This window comes from Mytilus trossulus, chromosome 8 (assembly GCF_036588685.1).
Source record: "Mytilus trossulus isolate FHL-02 chromosome 8, PNRI_Mtr1.1.1.hap1, whole genome shotgun sequence".
NCBI classification, from domain to species: domain Eukaryota; kingdom Metazoa; phylum Mollusca; class Bivalvia; order Mytilida; family Mytilidae; genus Mytilus; species Mytilus trossulus.
The window spans coordinates 51,833,414-51,853,530 of record NC_086380.1 but is presented as its reverse complement, the minus strand read 5'-3'; the positions used below and the strand labels follow the sequence as shown (position 1 = coordinate 51,853,530).

Sequence of the window (20,117 nt, the reverse complement as noted above, 5' to 3'; positions counted from 1 at the left end):
GTCCTTTCTGCAAGTTTTCTCATTTACTGCAAAATCTATAAAGTTTGAGCAAAATACCATCGAATGCAACAGGCCACTAAATTCTAATTGAATGTCATATGACTTAGAATTAAGTGATTTTTTAAATCAATGGAAATAAATGTCTTTTGAATATCACCGTTTTTGGCTGAACCTCTGATAATTGTCATGTGATTGGGCAATTTTGCACCCCCCCCCCCCCAAAAAATAAATCCAATTCTCTCATGATCTACTCTTGTCATTGCTGGCAGAACAGCAGTTAGTGCATACACGCCACATGCATGTGTAATGTGTAAAAAAATACTTGCGAAGTCTTCTGGTTCAAAAAATAAAAATCAACAATGATGTTTCAACTGGGCAATTTGGGTAACCTGATGTTATAAAAAATCAGACCCGAGTTTAACGGATTTATCGGGGTTTTTTTCATATTTTTCCCAGTTTTATCTTCCATTGATACAATGAATTATATTATCCTATAGAAATCTACTTCATTTATGATAATGTATTCGATTGAATATCTATCATAAGTTGAACATTAAGTCCACGTATGTGGATTCTTGGAAAGTTACGGACATCCCTATTGGTATAATAAAAAAAGTTACGGACAAGTTGTTTTGAAGTTACGGACAGCCTAAGCGTTATTTAAAATCGGGCTGTGATCTTTTATTTCGTAGAATTTTATCACCTGTTTTATTTAGGGGTTTCCCTAAACGATTAATACAACTTTTTAATTCAGTGGTTTAATTGATGCATCAATGGTATTGTTATTCTAGAGATGAAAAGTTCCTAACCGACGCAACTTGGGCTGTGGGTAACTTAAGTTACCCACAGCCGTTTAAGCACAGTGATAGTGGTCATTTGTTAATTTATGTATCATTGTCTTTTTGATTAATTTATTTTAGTTACTTTTTTGACATCGGACTCGAACTTAATTTAAACTGAGTTTTACTGTGCGTTTTGATGTGTGTTTTTTTTCTACCGTGGCTATATGTATAAGGGGAGGGTTGAAGTCTAAATACTCATGTTTCCCCCCGCCGCATTTTTGCAAGACTTGAATGATTTTAATTTAGTTACTTTCATATATTTCGGAGTAAAGTATAACGTCTATAATCACTGAACTAGGGAACTTTTTTCTTATAGTGTCAAGCTGAAGCACGCCTTCGGTGTGGGATTTTCGCGCTGTACGGAAACCCAATTGATGGCCTTCGGCTGTTCCCGGTCTTTGGTCGGGTTGCTGTCTCTATGACACATTCCCTTTTTTCATTCTCAATTCGATATCGGTCTTTTTTCTCCAATAATCTATCTAAGTAGAAGTCACAACTGATTTTTATATTAAACGCAATTTAGCAACATATACAAAGGTTTTATTAATTAATCAGAATTTGATTCAATTCAATAAGATCGACCGACAGATAACTACCTGAATACGGCATAATGTAAGCAACAGGTACAAAACAAAATATATGAAAACAAAATGAAAAATCGTACCGGAACTGGAATTCAATGTAAAAATAAATATACGGACTTTTCATACAAACTTAAAAAGGGCAACCAAAATGCCTGCAATTCTAAATTTGCAACTGAAAGATGATTAAGGTATAGGTTCCCGTAAAAAAGGTGAATTGAAATAAATCGTCATATAATGTACCATTCATTCAGATGTGTTAACTTAATATTATCATGTCATAAAACAGTTTGTCTATAAGCTTCATAACTTTCATTTTATGATTCACTAACTAGCATGTTTATCTATAGTCATAAAAATTTCAAACATAAAATAAATTGGTAGGTTTGGGTAACTAAGTCTTTATAAATGTTCAAAGTAACATTAATTTTAAGTGGAAAATTGTTTCAACATTGATTAAGCTTAAATTTAAAATTGTTTGCTAGCCCATCTTGTTGATTAATGTAAATGAACTCTAGTAAATTTTTCTGACATTTTATTTTTATGTGGGGGATAAAATATTTCGGTTTTCATATATAAGGTTTTTTTAAACAAAGTTAAAATGCTTCATGTGATTACACTCAAAGCATTTGACATAAGTTTAAAGTGTCCTGGATGAAGTTGTGGTTATAATGTTCTGTTTTTGTGTTTGTGCATATTGCATTTGTGTGTGTTTGTGTTAGGGGTACCAAACGTACATGTATTTGTCTTTAGGGAATCAAGGTATGGAACAAAAAAGAGACCACTTGTCTGCTTCATTGGAATTCTGACATAACTATATACACCATATTAAAACAATAAATGTTTTGACTAGTAGGTTCAATGCTGCTGTAGAAGCGGGGCTAAGGGTACCAAAGGGACTGTCAAAGTCATAGATCGAAAATAAACTGAAAACGCCATGGCTAAAAAAATAAAAAGATAAACAGACAAATAATAGTACAGAGGACACAACATAGAAAACTAAAGACTAAGCAACACGAACCCCACCAAACACTGGGGGTGATCACAGGTGCTCCGGGAGGGTATGCAGATCCTGCTGAACATGTTGCACCCTTCGTGTTCTTACGTAATGTTAGATGAGGCGGGAAACAACTATTTTCAAATTATAAGTAAAAACTTTTTATTTAATATATCACCATAATGCAGCTTTCAAAGATTTATTTAAATGCAATATCTGCACTCTCTCAGTATAAAACATGGCGAGTGGGTTATCTTGCTATCTTAGCTACGCATGAGATTCTTGAGAACGGTCGGAGAAATTAGTAATTTGTAATTTTTATAAAATTATGAACGGTTCTATATATTGGAAAATAATATTTTTTAACGTTTCAGAATAAATAAATACAATTCTAAATATACGTCAATGTCTTTAATAAACGTATAATAAAAACTAAAATCTATTATTAATTTAGTAATGATTGAATATCGAATCAAAATACTAAACGTAAATTTATATATATATCTGATGGACTTTGAAAAACGTTACACTGTAATATAATTTTTAATTCTCATTCTTTAAATAGGCAATTTATGAAAAATAAATGTGTAAAGTTTAACGTAAATTTTATTCATTTCTTAAATGTCTGAAAAAAAGTTTGCATATCAAAAGTTGATCTGATAACGTCTTTTTTAAAGTTCAAATTATGAAGTATGTACTGAAACCCTGGTTTTTAATGGATGTGTAAATAGCTACCAGGATTATAATTTGATACGCCAGAAGCGCGTTTCATCTACACAAGACTCATCAGTGACGCTTAGATCAAAATAGTTATGAAGTCAAACAAGTACAAAGTTAAAGAGCATTGAGGATCCAAAATTAATACGGCTAAGGTAATCCATGCCTGGGACAAAAAATTCCTTAGTTTTTCGAGAAATTAATAGTTTTGTAAACAAGAAATTAATACAAATGACCATTTAAATTGATATGCATGTTAACAACGAAGTGCTGACTACTTGGATGGTGATACCCTCCGGAACGAAACGTCCACCAGCAGTGTCATCTACCCAGTGGTGTAAATAGTTACCACAGGTACCATGATTATTATTTAATACGCAAGACGCGCGTTTGAAGAACCTTTTCAAGAAAGACAGTTAAGGAATCGATTCAAAAGACTGTTAGTCTATTGAAATACAGTTCAAAGGAATGTCATTCTTCTCTTTTGTGCTTCTTTGTAATATATTTCTTTGTTTTAAGAGTATTTCATATTATAACACAATGTTGACCACTGTACCCCTATTTTTGACATTTTTATATATTATGTCTGTGTGTTTGATACGTTTCCCTTAGTTTTAGTTTGTAACCCGGATTTGTTTTTTCTCTTTGGATTTATGAATTTCGAACAGCGGTATAATACTGTTGCCTTTATTGTATACACATCGTTGTCAATAAATGAGATTTCATACGACTGTCACACAAGTGAGAGGTTTAGCTAGCTATAAAACCAGATTAAATCCACCATTTTCTGCATAAGAAAATGCCTGTACCAAGTCAGGAATATGACAGTTGTTAACCATTCGTTTGATGTGTTTTGTGTTTTAATTTTGCCATTTGATATATGACCTTCTGTTTAGTATTTTCCTCGGAGTTCAGTTTTTTATGATTTTCCTTTTTATATATAGTTTATTATACATGTTATATGTATTGATGAAAAAAATAATAGCGTAAAGATGTTACCAACAATTTCTTTTTTATGTTAAAATGCTGTTTACGAAAGTTTAACATTTTCAAATTTCAAGCTTGAACTTAATTTGTAACATTCCAAAATTATAAATGAATTTAGAATTTTTTTTACATGATTTCCAGGTCAGTTGTTACATTTAAAAATTGACTATACTTTACCAGAAAATTGTCCCAATCCACAGCAGAGAGAACCCGTGATCCATTACAAGTCTGATTAAATGGGAAGATCTGGGTCTTTAATATTGTTTTTTCGTCATGCATGTGAAACAGAATTATACTGAAAGTCATCTGACAGACAAATACAACCATATGTGTTTGAATTTATTTGATAGCCTTTTGGTCATGACTGTTTGTCTCTAATATTTAATTAACTGTGCATTTGTATTCAGATATCGCAGATCAAATTTATTCGTTCTTTGTGTAATCATACGTTTTTTGATTGAGTTAAGTCTGCTAATTGATATTTTATCGTATGTTTTTATATGTTGTGATGTTATGCTATTGTTTCAGAAAAAGGGAGAAGGTTTGGGCCCATTAAAACGTTTAATCCCGCTGCAAATGTTTGCACCTGTCCTAAGTCAGGAATCTGATGTACAGTAGTTGTCGTTTGTTTATGTAATATATACGTGTTTCTCGTTTCTCGTTTTGTTTATATAGATTAGACCGTTGGTTTTCCCGTTTGAATGGTTTTACACTAGTAATTTTGGGGCCCTTTATAGCTTGTTGTTCGGTGTGAGCCAAGGCTCCGTGTTGAAGGCCGTACTTTAACCTATAATGGTTTAATTTTTAAATTGTTATTTGGATGGAGAGTTGTCTCATTGGCACTCACACCACATCTTCCTATATCTATATATGAACTTGAGTTAGGTCCCTTTGTCTGAGTATACAATCTTCACTGGACTATATATCTCTACTTATTTTAGATGTACCTCAAGTAATCAACCTATGAAAAATATAGCACCTCCAATTTCTAGCACCTGTATTATGGTAAAACATGTAACGAGTGCCCTTTTCACGTTATTTACAACAATTAACATGTTTATATACACCAACCTGTTCTCTATGATCGTGTTTAAAGTGACGTTTTAGAATTGAATAAGCGTTTTCTATTATGCATGTCATGTCAGATCTGACTGAGACAAAAGAACATACCCCCTTTTTAGAATCCATTACGAGTTGTTTGACCGTTATGGAATAACCGTTTCATTGACTATATCAGATATGCTCCTTAGGTCGTAAATACAATCCCGTTCCTTTTTCACGAATGTGACATACCGAACTAGAACATTTACAGGATTTATAATATCATGAGCAATACGACGTATGGATCAGGATCTGCATACCCTTCCGAAGCACCTGAGATCACCCTCAGTTTTTGGTGGGGTTCGCGTGGCTTAGTCTTAAGTTTTCTATGTTGTGTCTTGTTTTCTATCTATGAGTTTGAATGTCCTTTTGGAATCTTTAGTCCCTCTTTTAAGACCATTGACTTCTGTCCGGAGTCGATTGATGAATTCGATTATTTGATGGGTTTTTCACATCTTCTCGTGGTAAGAATGGTTGTTTTCTAAAATTCAAGATTGATGATTGTTTAATTTGTAGAATAATTTTGCTGATCATATTTGCTTTTAAATTTTTTTATCCATTATATTAATGTCAAATCTAAAAATAAGGATATGGATTGTTATAGGAAGGACAATTACTTCTGTCAACTGATGATGTCGGACAGTTTACTGAATTGTAGAGCAAGTCCGATTCTACGGTACACCTTATGGTTTTAAAACAAATATTCCACTGAAGAGTTCCTGCTTAAAAATCATTTGAAAAAACTGAGATTTTCTTTTAGTAAACACTTACCAACAAATTAATGTTTCTGCGGTAACTTGGGTTGAAAACTAAAAACTTAAGAGAAAAGAAGAAAACATAAACAAATTAAACTAAACTATTTACAGTTGTGACTTATGTGACCTAAATTTCAATTCATTACAAAGGTTTTGAATATATTTGGTAATTTAAAATTTCGTATGCTTCTTCTTTGTCGTGCGTAAAGTCTCTTATTTAAGTTCCTTCGCGTTGGACGGTACGACATTGATGCGGAGGTTTCTTCTATATGAAGTCCTATAATTATCACCAGTGTATCATCTCGAATAGCTTGTATCGTTTTCATATGTCACAATTTTTAAAAGTTTGTTGGGTGGGAGGGGGTGTCATTGAAGTCATTTTAGTCGATATAGATTCATGCAGTCGGTTCTTAACTTTTGTAAGCTCTTCTAGCCTTTCGAATTCATTTATTCCCTGTTTAAACACTTGTTTTAGAGAAACTGACACTCTGTTCGATTGACGTGATATTTAACTGATTTGCACCTTCCTGTAATGAATGCATCATTGTATTTCTAAATTTGATAAGCGAAAGGTACCAAGGGGTCATGAGTCGTCGAAAAGAAATTACGAAAGACCAAAAATGACAAAGATGTTAACTAAAGACTGAGAAAAACGAAGCTATCAAAAACTGCAGGTGATCTCAGATGCTACGGAAGAGTACGCAGAGCCAGCGCCAAAAGTGTTATCCGTCGTGACAATCATGATAAGTACAACTTTGGTGATGATTCGCACGTAGTGGTTTCACAGTTCCGATAATGTTTTGAATGTTCCTTGGAGTTCGGGATTTGTGTTATTTTACTTTATGCAACCTTGGTTTTTCAAATGTTTGGGTTTGGCGTTTCTTATGAAGGTAAATCCAAAGAAGCGCTTTTGGCTCATGAAATAAATGAATTGTTATTTTAATTCTGAAACATATCCGTGATCATCTGTGACCCAGATATCCAATTACGGTCATGATGGCGTCCGTCAAAATTTCGAAAGGATAAATGAAGACCGTACTTTGACGTATAATGATTTACTTTCATAAATTGTAACTTGGATGGAGAGTTGTCTAATTGGCACTCATACCACATCTTCTTTTTTCTATTTACTACTTGTAACCCTTGGTTCGATAGCTTCATGCATAGCAGCAACCCTCTTTCAGAGAAATAATGATAATAAATGAAAGCTCTAGAATACTGTATCGACTAGGACATATTTACCTAATATGCAGGCGCTACTGTGATGTTGAGACATAGAAATAAAAGTTCCCTATTTGAATGCTTTCGTCGGGAAAGTTTAGTTATATCAACCAATTAGCTATGCCTTCGTCAATTTCTAGATGGAAGTCAAGATCCATTTCAGATTTAATCTAATCTTTGGTATCCTTTATTCCATGTTCGATGGGATAGATGTGTTCACCAAACTTTGAATTATTTAGTGAGAGGACATGATCTTAATAGCGGAACTAAGAGTACTGAATAAAGATGACTTCTTTTTAATCTTCATAAGAAGCTCCTGTTTAAAGTCTGCCTCATGTAAATAAAGATGAGAATAGCTGGTTCCTATAGAAATGCCGATTATTTGGTGAAAATGGTCCTCAGAATGTAACAAATATATGCAGTCAATAAAAAAAGATCACAGAGTGAGAGCCGTGGTGTAGTGGTTAGTGCATCGACCTACTAACACAAAGGTTCCTGGTTCGACTCCCGTATGGGATGAAAATTTCAGGAACTCAATTTTCGGCTCTCCCTTGGCACCATTTGCGAGTATGGTCTTGATTAAACGATGATAGTCCGTGGGAAGGGTACGATGAATGGCTGACCCGTGTTAAGAGAGAGCCATATCTCTTGCACGTTAAAGACACTCTTGTAGATTTTGAAAAAGAGTAGGCTAATGCCGCTACAAGGCAGCACTCGCATCCGCAAAGTGGAAAGGGGTTAATATAAGTTGCAAAACTTGCAATTGTTTCCCAATCCACTATAAATAAATATGTTTAAACTAAAAGACCACACATCTTGATGTCAGTCTGAATCAATGTGGCATTTTACACATTATTCATGTTATTATTTATCACTTCGTAAACAAGATATTTGTATCTACGTGGACTATACTATTAAATGGTACAAAGAATGACTCGATATTTTTACTCGAGCAAGAGCAAGGTCACTGGGGTAAAGTTGATGACCGTAACTGCATTCACGGTCATCCCAAGATGTCGGACGAAAAATTAGGTCAGTTTCTGTATTGTCTGTTAAAGTGTTTCTATATCATTTTCTTTACAAATTATACATTGAAACGATGTAAATTTATAAAAGAATCACTCGGAAATCACTAATTACTTCTGTTCTTTCTGTTCACAAAGCTCTGCAGACAGTAGCAGACTGTTTTCAAAGTGTATGATTTGAACATATAAATCGTACATGTATGGCATGAGAGAATTTCTTTGAAAAAGGGTCAAGTTTAGATCCATCGTAAAAATTTAATTTTTGAAAGGCTTTGTTTATATTCGTGTCATCTTATGTAATACAGGTATTATAGTAATCTTGGAAGTTCATAAAATTGTACGTTGATGCAATTTGACATTTTGTTGCGGATAAAACTAGTTGCATTTTCAGGTTGACGAACTATTACTTTCCTTAAGCTTGATACTACCCCAATAGTGTACGGTACTTTCATCAGACACACACGCACTTGTCTCAAAATGTGTTTTCCCTATATACCTTAATATAACATTATATTAGATCTGTGATTAGACGATATATGATTTGATTATCGGCAAACGACTCTTCGTCTGCTGTTTGAAATTGCTGACACTACCACTAAAAGATTTCATATCATTTCTCACATTTGATTTAGAAGTATCGGTTTTGTAATTGGAACTTTGTCACTTTACTGGATATAAAAATAGTATAGCTTTCTTAAAATCTAATTTCGGTTCTCTTTCTTTTGTTTCTAGCTCAAATCCAGCGTTGCTGTGAAATATAAGAGTTCATCAATGTAGATAAAAGTTCCAGCGCGGCAGTTTGGATTTTTCAACTGCTTTTGTACCTATTCACGTCGGATAGGGATATGCATGGACATTATAATATACTATTATTCGGAGAATACCAAACTCTTTGAACTTAAAACTCCTTGTAGGTGTGTCTTTTGTGTCTTATTACATGTCGAATTTCTAATCCTTCCCAGTATACCAGTGTCTTTGAACCAGTGATCACCTTGCCGACAAGAAAAGAGGTGGGTATACAAAATGAAGACTGAACTCAAAAGTTGAAGACAGACCGACAAAATCCTTGCAAATAAAAATGAAATTATAACTGATCTGGATCATTCGCATATTATGGGTCAATTTTTATTGTTAGTTATGCTAAAATTGCAGGGGAAAAACAACCAAAGGGTTGACTTGGGCTTAAAATATGATAATTCCTCACTTGTCTAACAATTTAAGTAATGCTAAGAGTTAAGTCTGTCAGCAGTTCTTGGTGTGTCTGAATGAGAAGGTATATCCATAACTTACAAAAATGGTTGCAAAGAACCAGTTTTTGAAATACTAAGGCTTTTCTACCTCAGGAATATATATGATTTTTTTTTTATCCTCAATGCTCTTCAACTTCGTATTTTAATTGGCTTTTTTTAACCTGTCTTGATGCGGGCGTCATATATGAGTCTTAAGAAGGCGAAACGCGATTTTGGCCCAAATACTAAGTTTCAATTCTGGTATCTATGCTGAGTTTATTTTCTGTACGATATAATTTCGTTATCCAGAGGCAGTCGAATCTCATCATAGTTGAATCAACTTGCAGAACCTAGTACATTTTGTACTAGTAGTGTTTATATTTGATCTCGTTCTGAAAGTTCAAGATATTTAATGTAAACATGAATCATCAATTATCCAATTGCTACCCTGCGCCGTGATACGCAGCATGTAAACAGAGAGGCATTAACAAACATATACTGTGGTTACAGTGCCATAGGTAATAGACCGCCAACACCTAGTGAAGGACATTATCGTTTATTGTTTATTGAAAACATAGATTATATCATGTATATATTTGTCCTTCAAGGACAACTTAGTGCAACAGAGTAGACATAATTACATTAATACATACATTATAATCACAGACATGTAGGTTCTACTTCCTTTTAAACAAATACTTCTATAAATGTTTACTCTAAAATATATCAAGACTGATTTATAATAAAAACCAGTTATTTTAAAACAAATAGCTGTTTAATTTTAAACATATCCAACTAAGTTGGACATCACGTGACTTTTGTGACGTATAATAGTCGCCATTTTGTATTATATTTTCTCATATAAAATGCATATATGCTTCAATAAAGTTTAATTTTCTCTTAAACCTTACCCGTTTTCTTACTTTTGCAAATCAATCCTTGATTTTCAGACATATTTCTATTAAACAATGTTGGTCCTAACAGTTTAATTTTTTATTTAATTCGGTCAAATCGGAATCGTAAAACATGCACTTTTTCTCGTCATTTCTCCGTTGACTCAATGCTAAATTACCGATACCCATGTCCGCTTTTACAATAATTGAAAGAATTCTGTAAATAAAAAACTAACTTTGCAAATCGAGTAAGTATATTCAAACATATAGCTGGCGATGAAGACTACTTTAAACAGTTTAATTTCAGGGCAAATTCGGTCAAACATCGATTTAAAAAAGGGAATTTTCCGAGATTTTTCAAAATGGCGGCTGATGTATCATATGGAAATGTTGCATCAATTCAATGATTTCTATAGTAAGACTTTCCTAGATTATATCTAATTTTTCATAAAGAATTTCTGGTGTTTCTGTTATTTTCTTTATATGTAATATTTCGATATCATTGATTTCAAAATTTCTTTATAAAAAAGAAATATTTTAAGTGTGACACGGGAACATTTATTTTGACAGATATTCATCCAGGTATACTGTTACCAGAACATAGTTTACTGTATCTATAATAAAAAAAAATCTCTTCTTTTTTAAAATGTGTTTTTCAAGTTTTCTGTATATTTTATCTTTCTTTAGAAATAAATTTATACATTCCTTTTAGAACAAAAAAAAAATGTTTTCATCCTAACATGCTAAGAGAAAAAAATGTCCAATTATAAAGGGAAAATATTCTATACCTTTAAAATTTCATTCCTTGACCGAACAGGTGAAATCTAACTTGGGTTATAATGTTACATCATAATATACAGGTAGACGTGCAAACCAAAAGCAACCACCTGGTGACATTTCACATCCTGTCAGTGTGTATACATGTATTACCAGAGTTTAAATTTTGTGATATACAAAAGTTTTCATAAATGTACAAATAAATATCTTCTCCTTCCCGTGTCAAATCAGAAGAAGTATGTTTCATAATAAATTTAAGAAAATATGAATATTATAAAAAAAAATCTTTAAAAATATTTTTTGCTTAAAAGGCATTCAAATATTTATATGTTTCTATAATTATTTCAAAGATATATTCCGATTAAAATTTTAATTTAAATGAATTTCGACCATTGAATATGATTTTATTGTTTTTTATTTTTTAATTCAATATTTAAAGCTAAATCCAGGCATTGAATCGATATAAAGTTTAAATTGTTTAAAAAAAAGAGTTGTTGTATACATTCCAACAGAGACGTATAATACGATTCGTCTGGTTTTAACAATATTGTATACCCGATAGTATCTACTGACAGAGTTATCGGTCCTGAATAGGACTGATATAGTTGGGTATGAAATCAAGGCATTTTGACAACTTTGTGTTATAATATTAATAATGCAGGAATTCGAAGAATTTTTTTAAAGGAATTAAAGGAGAAAAAGAAATAACAAATTAAACTCAAACTCAAAATAACAGATGTAGTGCATTTTTGATCCATATCTATACGCGGTACGATCTAGAAAAATTATCAAACCAAGTCTGCTGCATTACTTTTTTCAAATAGGAATTATCGAAAAGAACACACTAAAAACGTCAGTTTATGATGAAGGATAAACATACTGTAATAAAAAAATGCAACAGTTGTTTCTCCAATTCGTGTTTCTTCTTCTTTTTCCACTGAAACTGGTATAGCACGGAATCCCTCATATCACCATCCCTTTTAAACCAAGAAAAGTGTTTTAAACTTTTTCAACCAACAGGACTAAAGTTGATGTGAACAAAGACATCAGACAGAAAGAGCCGCAAACAATATACACTACCATACCATATTCGTCCAAATGCATAAAAATATCAAATCATTTTGTATTATCTATGTGTAATTATACGGTTTGAGAATTTTTGCTCCCCATGTTTTTGATTTTTCTCTAGATATTCTATTCAGGTACAGGATTGTGTAAAACTTCGTAATGTTTGGCTTCGTCGCCAACATTTTAAATTGTCGAAATCATTACCTGTTCGACAACTTCGCCAACATTTTAAATTATTGAAATCATAACTGTTTGCCAAATTCGCCAACGCCGCCAACATTTATAAAATCCTTGTTTTTTTCATAGTTTTTGAATGAAAAAAGATGCCAATGGGTTTGTATCAAATCCAAGGACAATTGTTACCCGCAAAATTTTAAATGGCTAATATATCGAAAACAAGGACTGCTTTATTAGTTCCGTTTTTCAATATATATCCAATCAATCAAAAACTGTTGTTTTTTTCTTCCAAAAAGCACGTTTTTTACGAAACAGAAGCGAACATCATAAACAGAACATGGTTACAGTTATCCTTCCATTTATTCCAGATATACACCATGAACATAGGCCACAACTATCGCTGCACCATTCTTATACGTGTAAGATGCGAAATTGTCTGTTTGTTGGTTCCATATACACCTGCTAGCGATATTTACTCCCTGATCTTTTTTCTCCATGATAATAACATTACACACAAGCTTATACCTCGGGAAATCTAGTTCTTTCACTTTCTCGTTTATCTTCTCGGATAAATCTCGTACTAAGAGTTTACTACGGATATGGTTATATTGATCTAGTCCGGGGTGGTTTTCAATAACGTTTTTCATGACGAGTTCTACTTTCTGCGGAGAGAAATGTTGGCCTTCCGCCGGTTCTAGTCTGTACGTATTTTCGCACTTCGGTGTTAGTTTCGGAGACCTTTTGGCTGCTCTCTGTTTTGCTAGTCTTTGCCATGCTTTGGTTGCTGCCACTATTCGAAAGAAATTTATACCCGTTTTTGGCGGTGCCATGGACACTGATTTCTGAGATTTTGTATCACTTGATGATGGGTTTCTTCTTCTCTTTGGAACAGCATCGCCACTTTTGATTGAGGCATTCTTTTAGAAAAAGAAAAAAAATATGCTTGTTGAATATATATTACGGTATCATAAGCTCTTAAAAAGTACAAATACCAGGCTAAACTTTAAAATTTATACCCTCTCCCCCCCCCCCCACCCCCACCCCCCAAAATAAAATGATCGTCCATGTGACTGGAGAAAAATATTATAAAAATCCTAGTTTCATGTAATTTGTGTTACAGTTTCAGAGTAAATGGAGAAACTAAAGTGACTGTATCATTCAATGATTTTTTTTCTTTCTTACGTTTTTTGGTGTTTTTTGGTGTTTTATGTTTTTTATTGAATAATATTCCGTATTTCAACATATGTTTGCATATTAAATGTGTTCCTACCATATTTTCGATCTTACATTAACTTTAGTTGTGTTTTTAAACAAGAAATTGTCGATTGCAATATTAGGAAAAGCTAAAATATGAAATCTAAAATACATGGTAAAGTTCCTGCAAGAAATCAAATCTCTGTGTAATTTGTTATAAAAAAGGGAAAAAAAAAAGAGATAATCAAATTTCAGTCAGCATGGCAAAAACGAAACATAAGACAGAATATATTTTACGCGCAAAAAAATATGTTTCAATCTGTAAAAAACATAGATTCAGATACAAGTTAATGTTAAAATTTTAACCAATAAATTATATTCTTGTCTCGTCTTGTATTGTCTAGCTTGTCTTGAGAGCAAATTCAAATCTATAACGTCAGTCGAAAGTCAAGTAACGGTAACAAATAAGATATACATACCCCAATAGTAAACCGTCTAAACATCACATACAAAGACATTTCAATACACTAAATTTATTTGCAGTTCAAGTAATATAAAGAGTTAACAGTAATAAATTTAACATATTATCTACACCCATTGTTTATCTTTTCCCCGTCGTTACCTCTTTAATGACTGTAGAAGAGTTTGATGTTCCTGTCGCTTTTAATTTCGGTTGTACTCGATCGTGTTCAATCAAAGCTTGCATCGTTAACTTCTCATTCGCCATACCTACAATTCAAATACAAGTATGGATAATAAATTTTAGGTTTTACATATTGTATAATATCGTATATTTAGCATTTTACTATGGGATTATAACAACCCGAAAATGAACAAAGCCTATCAATGTGTATGTCTTTGCAGATCAGTGTCAGTACGAGAAGTAGCGAGTAAACAAATTAACAAAAAAAAGTTCCTTGCGGTAAATGCGCGTACTAGAAACTTTTGGGTAAAATTGAGGCAACACAGATATACCACCAACATTGTTATGCGTTCACCTTTGGAAATAACAGTCAGTGCATGAGACATGTTCTCTGTATAATAATGGTAGTTGGATCTTGTTAAATTTCAAATTTATAGAAGAAATAAACCCTAAAATATTAATAAAAAAACAACAACAAAATCGGAATTAGGTGTTCTTGAAAACAAACTAAAATATGACGAAACAGATTTCTTTTACTGTTTATGCTTTATTCAAAGTCTATCAAATAGGGTAGATTAAAACTGTGACATGTTGTAAATAAAAGAGATATGCGGTATACCTCAATTCGACAATAAACCAACAATGCTAATTATTAAAAAGACACAGAGAACAAGAAACATTTTTTATCTATTATGTTGCGGGTTGTAAGTTGCAGGTCACACAATATTACTAGTCATATGTAAAAAAAAAAAGATCATATTAGGAGAATAAATACTTTTATTGTATAGCAATATAATATTTCCCACAGAACGTAACCAAAAGTTAGCGTGCAATAAATTCTAATATTGCACTAGTGCAATAAATCTTCCAAATTCATGACGTCATCAACGTTTAAATCTTATTTTAAACCAATTTTTACTTTCAAATATTATATTGCTATACTATGAAAGGGTTATTGCATGAATATTGGGAAATATTGTCCCTCGTAGAACATATATTGCACTCGCAAGCTCGTGCAATATAAAATTCTACTCGGGACAATATTCCCCAATATTCATGCAATAACCCTATAATATAACATCTCCATGCCTTATATATCATGTACTGTAGTACGACGCTAGATTAAAATTGACGTGGAAATGTAACACTCGGTCACCGAAGGCTTCATTTTTATGAATACCAGGTGGTCGTGTGGTCTAGCAGGATGGCTACAGTGCAGGCGATTTGGTGTCACGATATCTCAGTAGCATGGGTTCGAATCCCGGCGAGGGAAGAACAAAAAATTGCGAAAGCAAAATTACAGATCTAACATTATTGGGTTGATGTTTAGACGAGTTATATATATCGTGACACCAAATCGCCGTCCCGCTAGACCACATATATATATATATATATATATATATATATAAACGAGTCTAAATTGAAAACTACGTTCAAACCTATGATTGCGTTGGATAAAAACCGCAATTTTTATACTTGTGCATGTCAAACAAATTCGTTGTAGAAGGGTCTAAAAACAGCACAAACAACATTTTCCAAAAGTCCAAAAAAGTGAAAAAGTATATTTTAACAAAACGCATTTGACTAACAGGTCGAACAACTGATGTTCTTTAACCCTGCTGACTGCCATTGACGATTGCCAAATAAAATTGATCACAAGATATAACAAACTGGATCTGAATATAAATTTAATACGTCACAGAAAGAAAAAAAAAATGTTAACTTGTGGCTACGATGTATTGCCACAAACATTCGGTGTCAATATTTCTTTAGTACACCAGATCTAGATTTCGACATATATATATATACAACTCGTCTAAACATCAACCCAACATATATATATGGAATCAAACAATGACTGATAGATTTACATTTAATTTCTTTTTGTAGGGTAGAAATATAATTTTGGGACCATTCTTAAATTTATCGTTGTTGTTTGACTCCAGATCTAGTTGTATCAATGGTAAGTGTTTGTATAGAAATATTTACATGTAATATCAGATATAAATCCGATCAATTTTCAGAACTTTGAGAATACTTTAAACGGAATATAAATTCATGTGTTACAAATATATAACATGTCTCTCGACTTATATGAATAATATTTCAATTTTTCATAAGTGTTTACAAAATAAAATGATATTTGATTACACAAAACGTCTATTGAACTACAGTTAACACTTTCGTGAGCAACATAATGATAAGATAAGTTATTAAATATCTTAATCTCAGTTTCAACATGTTTTCTAATCAGAGTAAAGTTTAAACCATCACCACGAAATGATTTTAAATAAAACAACGATTAAAGTTATTAAATTTCATTCTGAAGAGTTTACATACACCAGTACTTTCCTACCTACACCGTGATTGATCGGTAAATAATCTCACCCCATTACAAATTATGTTAAATATTTAAATTCAATTCATTGCAGCACGACAAAATATGATAATATTACACTGTTGAAATTTTTGCCATCTTTTTAATGAGTTTGAAATTTGAAATAAGACCAAACAGTGATTTCCTGTGAAGGAATGGAAGTTTAAATATTGATTTGGTATATCTACTTCGATTTTTAAATCTTATGTTTTTATCACTTTTATAAACACTCTTTATGAATGAAAAATAGAAGCGGATTTAGGGGAACAGGGCCGGTCGCTACATAATTGAATGATACATGTATAGGCTTTTTACAAGTATAAATCCAAATTTTAGCTAACCATGATGGTTAGCTAACGTTTGGAAGTTAGTACTTGTAAACGGGCATGCTAAAAATGTAACTAGGGGCTGACCAGTCTGTATCCGCATCTGAAAAATGTTATCAAGTCAACAAAATATTCAAAACTCCTTTGCCCCGTTACAGTGTGACGAGTATTACTAAACTTCGAGCAAATAACAAGTATCTTTCCTGATTACTGTTGTTACCCATTCTTCACAGTTTAAAACTTGTCTTTTACAACGTATTTGATTGTAAACGCTACGGAAAAGAAATATAGATTCCACAACTGCAACAAGTGTGTTACGATATTTCTCCACTCGATATAGTTAAGTTTTAACATTTTTAAAAGCGCGAGGCTTTGCCTAGCTTTTTAAATAGTTAAAATTTAACTATCGAGAGTGGAGAAATATCATAATACACGAGTTAGAAGTGGTGAAATCTGTTTATAATATAACGTCAAACAACACTAAGCGGAGGAGTTGCTAATTATGTTAGTTAAGACCTGTAAAATATTCTATTCAATATTAGTCCGAACAGAATTTCTGGTGTTTGCTTTAGAATAAAATATAAACCTATGTAGCATCACCTGGCCATTCGTACTTCAATTCTTTATCCTCAGTCTTTATCCGTCAGATATCGGAACAGTACGCCATTACTTTGATTAAAAACAACCATCTTTATCGTTGAAAGTACGTATTCGTATAATTTCTGGCTGATATTTACTGATATCAAATTACAGTTTTAAATAAAAATCTATTTCTATCATCTTTACTTAATGTCTTATACCAGGAAAAGGTTGAATGTTTTCGATCCATAAATGTAAAACTTGTCAATAACTCGAAGACTTTTAAAACCAAAATTAGTTACAGTTAAAACGAATTCTAAAGCATTTAATTACGTATGAATTTGACAGTAGCCTGTAAAACTGTATTTGTCCATTGTTGACAATACCTGCACATTTGCAGTTCGTCGTATGATAGAGACTTAATTATCACTTGACCTCGTACCAGAGTACTCTAAAGTGATATTTTCTATGACATATGGGCGTCTACAGGCAAAAGTTTTTGCGACCGTAAAATTGGTTTAATCCCAGAACATTTTGTGTTGTATTTCATTTTCTGTTATAGATTTATTTTGAAATATTCAATTTTCAAATAGGAAATTGATCACCTGTTTTATAAAATGATAGTCCAAACCTGAAAAATTCAGCGATCGTAGCATATTGATGTTTGCCTGGGAAATTAACCTGTATCACCCCGGTAATTCGTGTTATAATTTGATCGGGACAGTACCCATTACTTTGATTAAAAACAACCATATTTTTGGTTAAAAGTACTCGTTTAATTTCAGCCTGCTATTTAGTTTTGAATAACAGTTTCAAATAACAATCTATTTCTATCATCTGTACTTAAATTCTTATACCAGGAAAAGGTTGAAGGTTTTCGATTCATAAATGAAAAACTTGTCAATAACTCGAGGACTTTTAAAAACCAAAATTAGTTACAGCTTAAACGAATTCTAAAGCGTTTAATATTAAACGCATAGTTTTGACATAAACCTGTACAATATCTGCAAATTAGCTTTTCGCCGTATTGTAGAGACATCTCGTTCGCACTCGACCTAGAGAACTAAAAGTGATATTATTCTATGACACATGGTCTAGCCATGATATAGGCAATCGCTTGTTCGACGCAAAATTGTTGTAATCAACCAAATTTCTTCAATTATTATCTCCAGATTATTATTTTTTCAGTTTGGCATAATTTATTCTGAGCATGCGACGGGTGTTCATTTTCGTTTATCTAAAGGTAGTAAGGTCCTTTGATTTTGAATAGTTGAGTGATTGAAAGACTAATATTTAAAATGAAACGACTTCACAGCGACTGCAAAATAAGACAAGAGTCCCATTCGTTTGTGTGTGTGTGCGCGCGTGTTTGTGTGTAAGTAATGTAGTTGTGTGGTTTTTGCTCATTGTTGAAGGCCGTACGGTGACCTAGTATAGTTGTTAATTTCTGTCATTTTGGTCTCTTGTGGAGAGTTGTCTAATTGGCAATCATACCACATTATCTTTTTTATATGACATCTGAATGATAAGATGTTAGGGCTGACAAATATCATAAAACAATCCAAATCTATCGTATACATGACAAACATATCACTTACTAAAGCCTTGACATGAAAAATATGAAACCATTCAATTGAGAGTACTAACGGAATATTTATAAAATTTACAAAAACAAAAATGTTAAACATGGACCAAAGACAAACCCTGAATAACAGGCTCCTCGTTTGGGACAGGCGCTGATGAGCATAGATAATGTGGTGGCCTTAAACATGTTTGAAGGAGCAAGAACTACATAAACCTGGGTAAGTGATGTAACAATGCAACATAAAAACAAACTACAAAAATCAGTTGAAAAGAACATCACTCATCAGACCGATATAAAGCCGAAAAACATCCGCAAAAAAAACAACCAGTTAGACCGGACGTGGCATGGTATTTATACATCCCGGAAAACAAACAAAAACACACATTTATCTACTACCGTATCGTTTGCACTGTGTTTTTTCTGTATTCGTTGAATTGTATTGTACATGTTGTTTTTCCAAAATGAACAAAATAAGCGCTTATTTGAAGAATTCAAATTGCAAATCGTAAGCAACATGTTGACGACTTCTATATTCAAATACGATTAATTTGTACAAAATCAAATAAAAAGTAAAGTAAATGTATATAAGATCTTACCTGAACGTTTAATTTCTTTAGTTAACAAACTCCGATCTGAATCTTTTTAAAATTAACCTCAAATTTACAACTATATAACGAAAATAAACTGCTCCATACAATTAAGTAGTAAATTTCCGTCAAACACTTAAAATGCAATATTAGTACAGTTTTATACCCCTTTTACTTAGCAATACCTAGCATTAAATTACCACTTTAAAATGTATCACATTATCAAATATCGACGTGAGGTTCCGTCAAAGTTTAAATTCTACCCAATCAACCGTTCAACCAAAATGAATAAATTTCTGATAAAATTTTCTCCCTTTTTCACTTGGTCGAATTAATTTTGTATGATAAGTAAGATAAATGTAGGTTTATCAATAAATTTAATGTAGTCTTACTTATATAGTTGTCCTTTTCATGTTAGTTTTGATGGAATGAACCTATTCAGATGAATAACAATTA

The 20,117-nt window shown here is 32.4% G+C and overlaps 1 protein-coding gene across 4 annotated transcripts; it reads right to left on the bottom strand.

Annotated features, from left to right (window-relative positions):
- Window positions 1-11,752: 11,752 nt before the first annotated feature.
- Window positions 11,753-20,117, bottom strand: LOC134681116 (dynein light chain Tctex-type protein 2B-like). Of its 4 annotated transcripts, none has more exons than XM_063540550.1 (3): window positions 20,054-20,117; window positions 14,187-14,293; window positions 11,753-13,287 (listed from the first exon to the last, which is right to left on the bottom strand). In XM_063540550.1, exons 2-3 carry the CDS (start codon window positions 14,289-14,291, stop codon window positions 12,730-12,732), a joined length of 663 nt encoding a protein of 220 aa, XP_063396620.1. In that variant the 5' UTR covers window positions 14,292-14,293; window positions 20,054-20,117; the 3' UTR covers window positions 11,753-12,729. The 4 variants fall into 4 exon arrangements, with proteins under 4 accessions (XP_063396620.1, XP_063396619.1, XP_063396618.1 ...); XM_063540549.1 differs by lacking the exon at window positions 20,054-20,117 and adding an exon at window positions 19,862-19,935; XM_063540548.1 differs by lacking the exon at window positions 20,054-20,117 and adding an exon at window positions 19,671-19,897.